Source organism: Diplotaxodon limnothrissa, linkage group LG23 (genome assembly GCF_057381915.1).
Source record: "Diplotaxodon limnothrissa isolate DT_005_m linkage group LG23, D_limnothrissa_male_GT1.1, whole genome shotgun sequence".
Classification (NCBI taxonomy): domain Eukaryota; kingdom Metazoa; phylum Chordata; class Actinopteri; order Cichliformes; family Cichlidae; genus Diplotaxodon; species Diplotaxodon limnothrissa.
This window is the reverse complement of record NC_140617.1, coordinates 9,731,949-9,745,529: the sequence shown is the minus strand read 5'-3', so window position 1 is coordinate 9,745,529 and position 13,581 is coordinate 9,731,949. Positions and strand designations below refer to the sequence as shown.

Genomic DNA, 13,581 nt, shown 5'->3' with positions numbered 1-13,581 from the left:
GCAGAGACATGCTGTTAGGGCCATGGCTGAAATCACTGGCGAGTGATCAGAAGCACAAAAATGACCCGTCAGATCCATCCTTTTAAACCGATTGCAGTCAAGTGCATGCTTTTCTTCAAAGTGGGAGCTTTTTTTTTCTCGAATAGATGGATCCAGCTGGTTTATTGATTCATTCACTCAACTCACCACCAGGAAAACCAGGCTTAAAAATCACACATTAAAACAGTGTTGACCAATGCTGTTAAAGCATGCAATGTTAGATGGGTGACACAGAGGCAGGAGGTGAGTAGGATAGTGTAAAACAGCATGTACCATGGGAGAGGACACTACAGGGAGGACTCTCACAGAGGAACTATGCTTTATGTTATTCTTTGGGCTAAACAGAGGGAAAAGACATTTCTTGATGACAGGAGGCCTTCCATCAGGGACTTCCATCTGTAATTACAGAGGCACATGACTGGTGGTAGAGGTAAACATGATGCACATGACAACAACAACAACAATAAATGGTTTTATATTTCTGTAAAGGTGCCGATGAGGCTCATAGATGGGAAAACACTGCATCCACATGTGGGCGTAAGTCCTCAGACGTACTTCACACACAACATACCATCTGAGATTTCTTCTTTTTCTTCTTTATTGCTCTGAAGAAACCCTGCTTCTCCTTTTCTTTGGAAGGCTCAGAGGCACTCAAGACTACAGTATCTGGGCCAGTCCTGAAATAAAAACAAAGAGTAATGAGCGTGATGTCTCGGCTAAAAAGTTTTAACTCCCAGTAAGAATTTCTGTTAAAAATGCCACGTCATGTGGCCGGTGTGAAATTAAATCTGACGGTATACTGTTCTGACAGCGCCACAGACAGCGAAGAGAATAAACGCTGCTGTTCTTTTGGTGTGAAACTATTTTCGGTCGTGGTTAGAAGATATAATTACCAGGGGTCAAACGCCGGCTGTCGTTTGGAGTGATTCGCCAAACTGCCGCCGTCGCCAGACAAGCCCGAGCCCCGACTCTGACCCCGGCTGTCGTGGAAGGAATTGTCTGGCCGGGGAGACGGGACTGTTCAACAAACACAACAAATGGGTTAATTTACGTCCAATATACAGAGAAATAAACACATAAACACAGGTCATTAGATGTCATAATTCTAGCTCTGACCCAAACATATATCTAAAGTTTAGGCGGGTAATACAAATAAATTAAGATTAAAACATAACTCGAGATTTCCAAAGATACACAACAAAAAACAGGGAATATAATTTAAAAAAGCTGCAAGTAAATAGAAATTTATACCATAACTAACAGTGCTGTAGACTTTAACAGCTGTGACATGTTGGCTTGGCTGCAACATGCCGTGTAAACATCGGAAATTGATTGGCACACGCAAAAGACCTCAGCGAACTGAAAATGTAACAGACTGCAATTGTATCAAACTTGTGCATTTCGCTAATGCGATCGATGGTGTTCTGTTTCGATTAGATGTTTTACTTTTCTCTCTTTTGACCTTCCTCTTCCTTTCAATAAAAGCAACCCAATTTTCTTCGGGGCCAACCTTCGGGATCAATAAAGTTTATTGAATTGAATTGAATTGAAAGCGTTCCTCAAGATTTTTCTCCAAGTACGACTTGACACACCAGTGCAAACAACAATGGCGCCCACAAAGGCTCCTGTGCAGTTCCATAAGTTAGACTTTAAAGCAAATTCATACACTAAAGTAATCGTGTGTCAAACTCAAAGTTTTAAACATTGGCCGCCCCCAAAAATGCTAAAGAAGCGAATATAAAAATACCCTGATGGAGTTTTTGCGTCCCTCGTATTATGGAAATGGACTAATGCCAAACAATGCACAAATTTCCGTATGGTTTAACTCATTTTCAGCAAACCAGATCTTATTCCATTTTAATGCTAATGCACAGGTGTAGCATCTTGAATGAGTTACGTGTGTAGAGCAGCAACGGTTAGCAACAACTATGGCGAAGTCCTGTTCAGACCACAGACTGTATAAATGTGAAGCAAAGAAGTGCTTATTATTGCATCCTTTCTGCTTGTAAAAAGAAGTTTGGCCGTACTGAAGTCTATGAGGAAAAAACAGCCCTTTGGATCTTTACTGCGCTTGGTCTAAATTCCATTTTTGTCTAATACAAAATAATTTTGCAAGTCATGGTCCCTTTTAGGAGGATTAAGCCGGGTAACATTACCAGGAGGGCAATAACGCTCAGCTTAAGGCTTCGCAAAGGGACGCTCTTCAATTTTCAGTGGAAGATTCTGCGGTGCCCAAAGGCAACCACATTCAGAAACACGCTTGAAGAGTCTGCATCACACTTTTGTCCCCAACAATCACAAAATCATCCCAAAGCTGAAGTGACTCCCTGAGATATCTAAAGGAGAGCGTCCAGTTGACCGTAGCGGTGGTACATGCAGTCTTTGCTAGCTCACGGTGTGCTCACCACCTACTACATTTCGCCCTGTTTGGCTCACTGTAATTTCACCTTCTTCCTCAAGATTATACTCCAGTTGAAATGTCACTATTGTGATACAATGGAGCCAGTCCTCATGTCTGAATAGCCACACATGGCTTGGTCTTAAAATAGCTGCTGCCTCAAGGACACTACTTTAAAGAGGAAGTTGAACACATTAGCATCAGATGTTCTTTCCATTATAGCATACTGTGCACTCCAAAACAGTGGCAAGCACATCTTTTAATAAGTTATCTCAGTCAGTCTGCGTTACTGTCAAAACCCTTAAGCCTGCTTTCAGCAGCTTCCTGACATATTGTAATTAGGTTTGAGTAAAAAGTTCCAGGACGGGCTTAAAAGAATGAAACACGATTCCTTTTGATCAGTCTCCTGTTGATCATCCTCTTGTGCACCACTGGATCATTTTCAGTGCTGCTATTATTTTTTAGATCTCTGTCTCCTTGTACTTCTGCAGTGTGTGCTGAATCTCCTCCAACATGTCAAAACTGTGATCCTTTAACTTGATTTTAATTTTTGGAAAGTGGACAAAACCACAGCGAGGCAAATCTGGTGGAAATGGCTGCAAACTGCTTAGCTGTCGCTGGAAACCCAGCTCTCATCGCCAGCGGTTATCTTGTGAAATTCCAGTCGGTTTGAAACACAAGTTTTATGCTCTCTTCTCAAGTTTGAGGTGTGTGGTGAAATAGCCGAGTGCACAGTGGAAGCGGTAAGAACAGAACTTCCAGAGAGTGGGCTAAAAATAGCAGCTGTCTGGACATGCCCGCGAAGATGACCTCGAACTGGAGATCAGCCAAATTTAATTTAGGTAAGGCTTTTGATTTTGAATGGGCCCACTGCCTGACCGTTTTAATCAACTGCTATGAAATCTACAGACATTAGAGGATGAAGATCACCGAGTCTGGTGATAAGATGGCTATTTTTAGTTTTGAGTGAAACAGCTGTATTTCTCTCTAACTTAGTGTAGACATCTCAAGAATCTGCAATAATATAATAATTCTCTATATACAAGCAGCTGATCAGTGATTAGTAAAAAATAATATTCCCTCTAGTGATGTGTCTGGAGTTAATCTTCCCCCCTTACCGCAGCAATGAAAGCGAGAAAGCCACAGCCATAAATATCACTCCTGATTAAACCAACCTCTGTAGAAGCTGCCCACCCGCCTTGGCATGGATTCGCTGTAGATGTTGCGGTTCTCTTTGGAAGAACCCCCATCTTCTGTTTGCTGGTCATGATATAAGCCAACCTGAGTCACAACAGAGAAACTTATGACATAAAATCTCCGAGGCTGCCTGCTTTGCATGCCTCTCTGTCTGAAACGATACCTTTATTTACCTGAAGGGACAGAAAAATAAGGTGGGGGCGTATTGATTTATGATTGGCCGTTATAATAAAACATCTGTGCGGGCTATAAATGTAGCCCAGAACTGAAATGCGATGCGATGACGAGCTCGACTGCGCTACCATAAGAAGTCACATTAGAGAGAAGCAAAGCACACAGAGAAAATGAAGAGGCATCTGATGCAGGAGAGACAGAGAAAAAAGAGAAAGAGAGAGCAGTTCATGACAGCAGTATCCACCCACATCCGCGCGCTCGGAAGACTGGATGTGGGTGGGGAATGGTGGGTGCAGGCAGAATGTCGGACCTCGCTTTTTTTCCGCTGTGTGTGAAAAGATGCGGTGTTGTCCCTTGTGGAGTCCCTTATTGGAGGTCTGCTGTGGGTGACCTCAGTGGGTGCCTGTTCGTTCTGTTAATGGAGACATGATGAAGCATGAAGTGAGCTCAGCATTGCAGCACATACAAATACACACACGGTATATATATACTATATGTGTGTATACAGTATATATAAATATACGGGTAGCATGATTCACTGCATGTCCTAAAAAGAAAGCCACACTCTTAGCACCTCAAATGTTCACAGATGAAGCTGCAGCTATGCTAATCCTGCCTTTCCAATTCATTATAAACCTGGGACACAAGATCTGGCTGAGAACCTAAACACACACCATGTTTTCAGACGCCACCAGAATAAGTCCTGGCTGCGTCACTGGACAAACTGAGACTGAGGCAGAGCCGTCCAACAAAACCTGGTGTAGGCATTTGTTATGATTACATCCTGAAGGCTTTCCCTAAAGCTGGAGAGTTTTGATGTGGGCTGAGGACTGACCCTGCTCATGTCTTCTTCTCTGGAGGAGCCCCCAGAGTGGCGAGGCAGTGTGCGGTGCTGCAGCTGTGGGGACAGGAGCTGGAGGCTGCTGGCTCTGGTGGGTATTCCCTGCCCGACCAACAGTCCCTCGTCTCCCCCGTGCGTCCTCTGGTGATCCCTCCGTACGTACATGGAGTGGCGGTGTGGCCTCTGCTGGGAGGAGAAGGGGCTGGTGTATCCCTGACCATAAGACAGAGGGTCATGTGGGGCAGAGAGAGAATGGGAATGGCTCCTTTCGCTCTCCCCGGGATCCAGGGAGTCTGGTGACTTGGACTCCTCTGAAGTTTTATGGCGGGTGGAGGAGCGCCTGTAGGAGGAGTCCAGAGTGTTGCTCTCTCTCTCTGAGCGCATGCTTCCTCGGCCACCTGTGCCAGGTCCCAGCCTCTCCACTCGGCGGGCCGCTGGGCTGCCCGGAGCTGTGAGGTCGAGGCAGCTGGAAGGAAAATAGCGAGACGTGGGTTCATCTGCATAAAGATGCACATCATTTAAGTTCCCCACTGACTTGGCATCGCTAAGCGTGCCATAGCTCTTGGACAAGTTCAGGTAGGCAAACTTAGAGGAGGATGGCGTGGAGCTGTGGGACTCCATGTAGTTGTGTCGGCTGTGTTTGTCCCCTGACTGAAGCGTGTTGGTCTTCCCTTCTACAAAAGAGTGGCGGTTCTGCTGTGAGCGGAAGTTGGATTTGAGGTACTTCGCCCCTGGGCCATCTGACACCTTAGACCCCAAGTTCATCTCAAAGTCGCCCTTGGACTTGGTCTCACCGGGGCTGAGCAGATGAGGCAGGTTGCTGCTGGCCAGGTCCATGTTGCAGGCGGTGGAGTGGTTGAAGATCTGCGGCTGGTAGTTCTTAGGATGCAGTGTGGGGCTGAGGTTGATGGCTGCAGACATGTTGCCGTTGAGAAAGCTGTCGTTGTTGGGGTGGAGGTCTTCATGTCGGGGTAAGCTGGAGCACTCTCTGCTGCTGGAGCGGTGGCTTCCTGAGCTCTTTCCCCCATGGCTCCTAAGGAAAAGCAGAGACAAAAACATGTAATAATGAACTCAGTGGCAGCAAAGGTACCACTTACTGCATTTAATAAGGAAAGGTGTTCCACAGGGATCAATTGCAAGACCCCTGTTCTTCCCAATACATATGAATGACATGAAACCTGCAGTTTATTATGAGCTTTTTTCTGTGTGTCGATGATACAGTGTCGTTGACACAGTGGATTTTTTAGTAAAGTAGAGTGGATGTTAACCCTTTAAAGCTGGTCGGAGCGGGCACGCTCCGTTTTGCGTAACTTTTTTAAAATCCCGGTAGCACTGCAACCACGTAAGCTAGCGCAATAATTTTTTTTGCATATGAAACCGGAGGAGTTGTACTTGCATCTCATGCCATCAGCTTGTCCTAGGTTACAGTTTCCGTCCACATATGGCTTTGCAAAAACTGCATAAAAAACACTTGCAGCAACAAAAACATGCTTTGCAAATCCGACCAGCTGTTTGTAACACTTCCTACTCGATCAGCGCGAACTATCGCATGTCCGCCATGACCTGCCCGAAACCGGAAGTGACGTCATTTTGCGGAAATGTAGTTTTGTACCATCAGGGCCTTATGAGCCTATACTGGTGTTTTTAAAAGTTATGTTTGACTTTCTGACTTTCTGTGTCGTTTCTGGGATGCTTAGGACTCATATTGCACTGCTGGAAATAGTTTATTTTGATGCATATGCTGCTTTTTTGCAAATTTGCATTATAATATTTATTTTCATTTTTCCTGCAGTATATAAAAATTGGTGTATTTCAAAAATAAAACTATGAAGACACTTAAAATAAATTTCCTGTGGTGGGAAACTATTTTGTGCAACTTTTTGTATTTACAGTTTTGAGGGATAAGCCTCTTAAATTTCTCTAACTAGAAATATATGTTAAAAAAAACAAAAACGATTTTCAAATATTTTGTAGTTTATTGCACTTTTTTGCAATTTATGTAATTACTATGCACTTAATGCAGACATATTATTAAAATTTGGGCTATAATGGTTGTATTGATGTATATCAACTTAAAATGCTCCCAAAAATGGCTCTACAGCATGTAAAAATATAATATAAGCTCTGGCGGACTTGGTTCTATGGTAGGTCTTAAAGGGTTAAGTATATAGCTAAAAGAGTCTCACTTGATGCTGTCACATTATATTGTCACTCAGTGACTATCATGGCAATAGAAATTTTAAAAACATCAGCTATTCATTTTTATTTATTGGATGAGGTTTGGTGTAAGTGCAGGGTGATGAAAGAATATGAGTAGCAGAAAGTACATCAAAACCTCCCAAAAGACTAGATATAAAAATCTTAATTCACTGTTGTCTTGGTAATATGAACAGCAAAGAAAAATGAAGTGAAGAAAAGTTTCCAAAAACAAGGTCTTTATTTCAATATGTAAATAGCGTTAGTTAAAATTTAGGAAACAAAAGTGCACTGAGATGCAGAATAATTACAGACTAAACCAGACAGACAATATATGAATTATCCTGAAATATTCTGTCAAATGTTGCTGGATGGTGGCTGCTGATTAAAAACATCTGGCAGCATTTGTTCATGAAACGACCCATTAATACATCTACACTGGCAAGCTTTCCCCAAATATAGTGCTCACTGCTGACCTGCTGGGGGTAGTGTTGTCTCCGTGGTGAGGTTTTCTCTTAGAGGAGCGTACAGGTGTGGGTGTGGGTGGCCCAGGCCGCTCCACCATCCGCAGGGTCTGGAAGGCGTGGTGGTTCAGGCTCTGCTCTGTGAGAAAGCGCTCGGTGGGGTTCAGGAGCAGCATGTTCTAAACCACAAACCACACAGATGGAGCCCGTGAGCGCTGAAGACACCCCGAACATGCAGACCTCTCAAACAAACCGAAACAGTCGTGCTACTATGAATCATCGCCATTATCATAAAAGTCAAGCTGCTGCCGCATTTAATTGTGTCTCACAGTCACCAAACGAGCCAAACAATGATGTGAAATGTGATTTGTGACATTTGCTTTTTCTTACCCAAATAATGTGTTTAATAGTCTCTCTGAACTCACTTTAATGTATGAACAAACTCAAACTGAAATCTGGATGCAGCTTTGTTTTTGAATAACACAAATATACAGTGGAAGCTACATTTTGGGTCAACATCAGAAGCTCTTTGGTAGCCGTGCAGCTCAGCGTTAACGATTAGCAAACAAACGTTATTAAATTGTATCTGAACTCAACACAAAAAAGCCCGATTAGTTCTTAGAGAGACGCCTGTCCTTGCTTAAGTCAGTCCTGAGATGGCATCATCATCATCATGTTAGCGGTGAGTCATTATCTGCTGGGAAAAGCGCAAGAGCACAAGCACAGCCTACATTCTTGACATGGAGCTCCTGTTTACAGTGTAGACACAGCAATAACAGCAGTGGAACCAGGATATGAGCTGAGAGATGCCGAAGCAGGGAGGAGGCACCGTGCAGTCACGACGTAAACACCGTGATAATGATGCAACTATCAGATGTCTAGTTTATGAAAATTATTGTGGTTAACTGGACGTTTTCACGATACTCTGAAAACAGACAAAAGTTAAGAATAAAACCATTAAAGTCGCTCGGCTCGCCTCACCTTCAGCAGGTCGAGCAGGGCTGCGTCGATGATTCCCAGGTATCTCCGCTCCAAGGTTTGAGGGTGACTCACAGTAGGAAACTGCAACATTAGCAGAGACAGTGGATAATGGTACAGTCAAAAAACTTTCATGTCATAAATAAGAAAATACTCCATATAGTTCCACTTGTCCACAACTTCAAGCAGTTGCTCTATGCCCCACATGTGGATAACCACCTTGATGATAACCACCATAAATAAGTGGAAAATAAGACGCTTTTACTAAACAACAGCATCAAATGTCCTTAGTGATCGATCGTCAGTATGAGAGTATCCTGAGGTTAAAGTGTCTTCCTCTTTTAGAGACCTGACCATATCAAATGTTAATAATGCTATTTACAATGGGGGAAGTAATTATTTGAACCCTTGCTGAATTTGTAAGTTTGGTCACTTACACAAAAACACGAAGAGCCTCTGATTTTTATGGTGGTTTCATTTTAATGGACAGAGACAAAATCATGGAATGAATGGAATCAAAGGTTATCAGTTATCAGACTTATGGTTGTTTCTTAGATTAAAATACATGGGGTTTTAGTAGGCAGCACAGTGGTGCAGTGGTTAGCACTACTGCCTCAGGTTCTGGGTTTGAATCCACTGACCGCCTGAGGCCTCTGTGTGTGGCGGTTGCATGTTCATCCTTGTCTGTGTGGGTTTTAGATTAACTGGTGACTCTAAAGTGGTTTCACTGTAGGTGTGAAGTGGATCAGAGGAAGATGGATGAATGTATGGATGGAATTATAGTTGAGTTGTACCATCCCTCCCTGAAAAATGATTGCCCCCCTTTTGCTCCCCTGTCAGTGTCACTGAACTGGAGTATTGTTAATCCAGCAGGGGATCAAAGTATAAACAGCACCAGTGGTGTAACGTAACAAGTACTTCACTGAAGTACAGTTCTGATGTACTTGTCGTTTTTTTAAAGGTATTTTTATGCTATACTTTCTTCTACTCCCCTGTATTTTCAACACCACTATACATATTGTCCCTTGTACTCCAACCTATTTATTTTAAAGCTTTACTTATTTATTATATTGCATATTTTAAAATATAAAACTGCTAACGTATCATGCTGTTATAACAGATACAGCCACCCAGGAGTATTTCAATTCAATTAATCTCCAGCTGCAACACTATGGTGTGCAGCATTATTTAATCAGAACTAAGATCACTTGCATATTAAATATTTTTATTTTAGACACCTTCATCGTATTTTAAATTAAACCTTCCTGTTATTACTTGAATGTCTTTATCATCTTTACTTCAGTAAAGAGTCTAAATACATGAAAGTTAAAATATAGTTAAAATATGATTGTTTCTGAAGTAAGTTTTCATGCCGGAGAGCACAAGACTTCTGGAACAATGTCCTTTAGACAGATGAGAACAAAATCAATATGTTTGGCTAAAATGCACAGCACCATGTTTGCAGAAAACCACTACCTCATAAAAACTATCAGGCATGGTAAATGGCCTGTATTTGTACAGCGCTTTACTTAGTCCCTAAGGACCCCAAAGCGCTTTACACTACATTCAGTCATTCACCCATTGATGATGGCAAGCTACATTGTAGCCACAGCTGCCCTGGGGCGCACTGACAGAGGCGAGGCTGCCAGACACTGACGCCACTGGGCCCTCTGACCACCCCCAGTAGGCAACAGGTGAAGTGTCTTGCCCAAGGACACAACGACAGAGACTGTCGGAACCGGGGCTCGAACCGGCAACCTTCCGATTACAAGACGAACTGCCAACTCTTGAGCCACGATGATGATGATGGTGAAGGGGTGATGATTTGGGCTCGTTTAGCACCCACAAGCTCTGGGTACCTTATGGTCAGTGAGTCGCACATGAACTCCTCTGTATACCAAAGTATTCTAGAGTCAAATGTGAGGCCATCTGTCCCACAGCTAAAGCCTGGCACAAACTGAGTCACACAACAGGAACACGATTCCAAGCAAGATTCATGGAAATGGAATGGTCCAATCAAAGGCCATGTGCTGTGTCTGGACCTTAACAGAGCGGATGCGTGTAAACCTAAAAGAACTGAAGCAATGTTGTCAAGAAGGATAAAAATCCTCCACAGTGACACTAATTACTTCACCTTATTGCTAATAAAGGTAGCTGACAAGCTATCAGTACATAGGGCTGCACATGACCCAGTGTTTTCTTCACCAATTCACACTCTGCCTCATTCTTGGTCCCCTGAATGCTACCCAATAAAAAAGAAACTCCTGAAATTGTAGCCCTATCTTGTGAGTTCTTGTTACCTTATATTTTAATATCGGTGTTGTTGTCGAACATCGTTTACTTGTTGTCTCCTGTGACAGGTTTGTTTGTATCTCTGTATAATCGGATTTGGTATTGAAGAAATCTTTTTCTAAGCTTGATTGGAAAATCCTGTAACCATGACAATGCTTTGGTGAACTCTTTTAGAAATGCCCAAATACACAACTTGTGATTTCAACCACGTGCAAATCCTCCATTGTCAACCTTTCATTTCTAATAGAATTTTTCCTCTGAATATTTTGAATTTGCCGTTTGCAGGCGGAAAAAAAGAGTCCAGAAGCCGTTCTTTTTACATCACACATTTCTGAGTGTTACAGAAAAGCACATCGTAGGTGGGAAACGTGATGAAACAACCATCAAGCGTCCTCTGTTCACTCAAAAGTGTTGTGTGGTTTCTTGTTGGTCTGATTTATTTTAATAAAAACAGCATGCGTGTTTCCATCAAACACTATTTCTCCCCTCTCGTGGTGTTAATAGGATGATCTGACTGTGAGCGATAATGTGCAGGGATCAGCGAAGTTTGCAGGATCTCATTTAAATGACAACAAGCACATAAATGTGGAGGTAGAGCTCGTTTTTTTTCCCCTTGAGCAAGTACTAACAATAGCAGGCGCTTTTTTTTTTTTTAAGAAACAGACACGGCCAACGTGTGCCTGTCTTTACCGGAGCAAGGATTTTACTGAGGAACAACAACTTGGGTGTTTAAGAGGTGGATAGAAGCTGAAAATTCAAGGTGTAGACCGTAAAGCGTTTCGCTTATTATGCAGCTTAATCAAGAAGTGGTCTTATCACTGGGTATTCACTGCCAGGCATTCACAGAGGGGGAGTTTGCTAACTAATAATTAAATCCTGGGTTGTGGGCAGTGAGGCGAAGGGAAGGACGACCCAGGTCTGCTGCACCACCAGCCTGCCACAGAAGACTTATCACAGCCTTCCTTCACAGTGCATACAGGATACATGATACACGATGAGTCATTGTGATCCAGTCAGTCACGGCACAGCAAACTCAGCCAGAAAAAGAAGAAGAAGAAGGAGAAGAGAGTGTACAGAGAAAATAAATAAGGGAAGAAGAAACAGAGGAGGAGGAGGCCTTAAGAGACAGCAAGGAGAGAGAGGAAAGAAAAGCAGTGATAAGAGCAGCATGGAGGGATGGGTCAGCAGAGTATGGGGGGGGGGGCCTGAAGTTACCCTCAGCCCGTGGAAGCGAGGGTTGTTATAGAAGAGCTTCATCTGCTCTGGTGGCAGGGGTCCCAGCACTTTCTGGATGGTAAAGAGCTGGTCGATCTCGCTCTCTCCCGGGAACAGCGGCTGCCCGTCACTCAGCTCTCCTAAGATGCAGCCCACTGACCACATGTCCACCGCCTTCCCGTAAGGAGCCCTGAGACCGCAGATTTAAGAGGGTGGTGAGAGGCCACGCATAATGAGAGCTAATAAGAATTTATGTCAGTGTGGTGACTGGACAGAGCTTAAAGGGAAAACGTAAAAAAATAGCAGGCGTACCCGAGCAGGAGCTCCGGAGACCGGTACCATCTAGTGGCCACATACTCGGTGTAATTGGCGTCAGTCCCCTCAGAGAGATTACGTGCAAAGCCTGGCAAGAGAAGACAGAGAAAGCAATAGGATATGATGAGGAGCTTTTAGTTATGCTCCACATGCTGAGAAACCTAAAAATGAATTTCAGCTGAATGTCTCTCTGGACGCTCATTATGCTTTAAAGCTTTGACTTACAAAGTAGTTTGTAAAGTTAGGTCAGAGACGACGCCAGATGTGATCTTTTTTTCCTGAACACTTTGACAGCAGCAGATCCTGCCTTTTGAATTCTTCAGCTGATTAATGTGAGATGCTTTTTTGGCTGCACAAGCATCGAAGCACACCTTTAGAGCCTCTAGCTCTCTTACATACATATAGACACGTTCCAGTTTAATATTCATGTTGGTATGTTTTATTGCCAATTACTCACATAACCAACAGATACAGGGTGACTGCATCTTCAACATTTTTTGCAGCTTGTCTGCACTTTGGCACTCGTGCATTTAGCTTATTCAGTTATTTTAACTGTTTTAGTTTGTTTTCCTATCAATTTGATTACAGTTTTCAAGAACGGTACTCAACATGCTGGGAAATAAGTTTATTTCCAATCAATCTGAGTTTTTTTTAAAATAATATGACTGTTACTGTATATTAAAATAGCTGCCTTCTAGGATTTCTAATTATGATCAAATAATATTAAAAAGTATCCTAATTGAAAGAGACTTCTTCATTCTACATTATATATGGTGCAATGGAAATTTATTAGACCCCCACCAAATGTGAGGTTTATACCACAGCTGTCCTAAATTAACAGTATTAGTAATTACCAAAATGGTTTTTGTGCTGGTATCACTAGTATGCACAAGCCTTTTAATCAAAAGGATTCTCTTACTGCTAAAATTTAATTATTGTTGTCATCCATGCATTTTCTAATTCAATGTTTTTCAAAAAGAAGAAAAAATAGTAAAAAACATTTTTAATTTATTGATTAAGATGCCAAATTATAGTTATTTACTTCCTGGAGACAAAAACTCATTTAAGCGGTTGAGTCTTATGCTTGATTAATTCCAGTGAAATTTTAATTCAAATTAGATCCAGTGTGCTCATTCAGATTAGAGTATAAAAACATGAAGTTGGTAATTTTTACCGTTTATTTTTCATGACAGCTGGCATATATATATATATATATATATAAAAACACCCAGCACGCCCCTGCGGGCAGTTTATCCTTCAAGCTCGGGTCCTCTACCAGAGGCCTGGGAGCTTGAGGGTCCTGTGCAGTATCTTAGCTGTTCCCAGGACTGCGCTCTTCTGGACAGAGATCTCCGATGTTGTTCCCGGGATCTGCTGGAGCCACTCGCCTAGCTTGGGAGTCACCGCACCTAGTGCTCCGGTTACCACGGGGACCACCGTTACCTTCACCCTCCACATCCTCTCGAGCTCTT

The 13,581-nt window shown here is 42.8% G+C and overlaps 1 protein-coding gene across 2 annotated transcripts in view; it reads right to left on the bottom strand.

Moving 5' to 3' along the window:
* The window catches only part of LOC146607546 (cyclin-dependent kinase-like 5), a 56,392-nt gene that overhangs the window by 3,866 nt on the left and 38,945 nt on the right, over positions 1–13,581 (bottom strand). For both annotated transcript variants that reach the window (XM_085347131.1, XM_085347132.1), the window contains exons 8-17: positions 12,107–12,197; positions 11,795–11,984; positions 8,291–8,371; positions 7,322–7,488; positions 4,644–5,682; positions 4,119–4,220; positions 3,613–3,718; positions 933–1,056; positions 611–716; positions 313–435 (exon numbers count right to left, since the gene is read on the bottom strand). In XM_085347131.1, the coding sequence (XP_085203257.1) occupies positions 313–435; positions 611–716; positions 933–1,056; positions 3,613–3,718; positions 4,119–4,220; positions 4,644–5,682; positions 7,322–7,488; positions 8,291–8,371; positions 11,795–11,984; positions 12,107–12,197 (2,129 nt within the window). The remainder of the gene's footprint in view (positions 1–312; positions 436–610; positions 717–932; positions 1,057–3,612; positions 3,719–4,118; positions 4,221–4,643; positions 5,683–7,321; positions 7,489–8,290; positions 8,372–11,794; positions 11,985–12,106; positions 12,198–13,581) is intronic.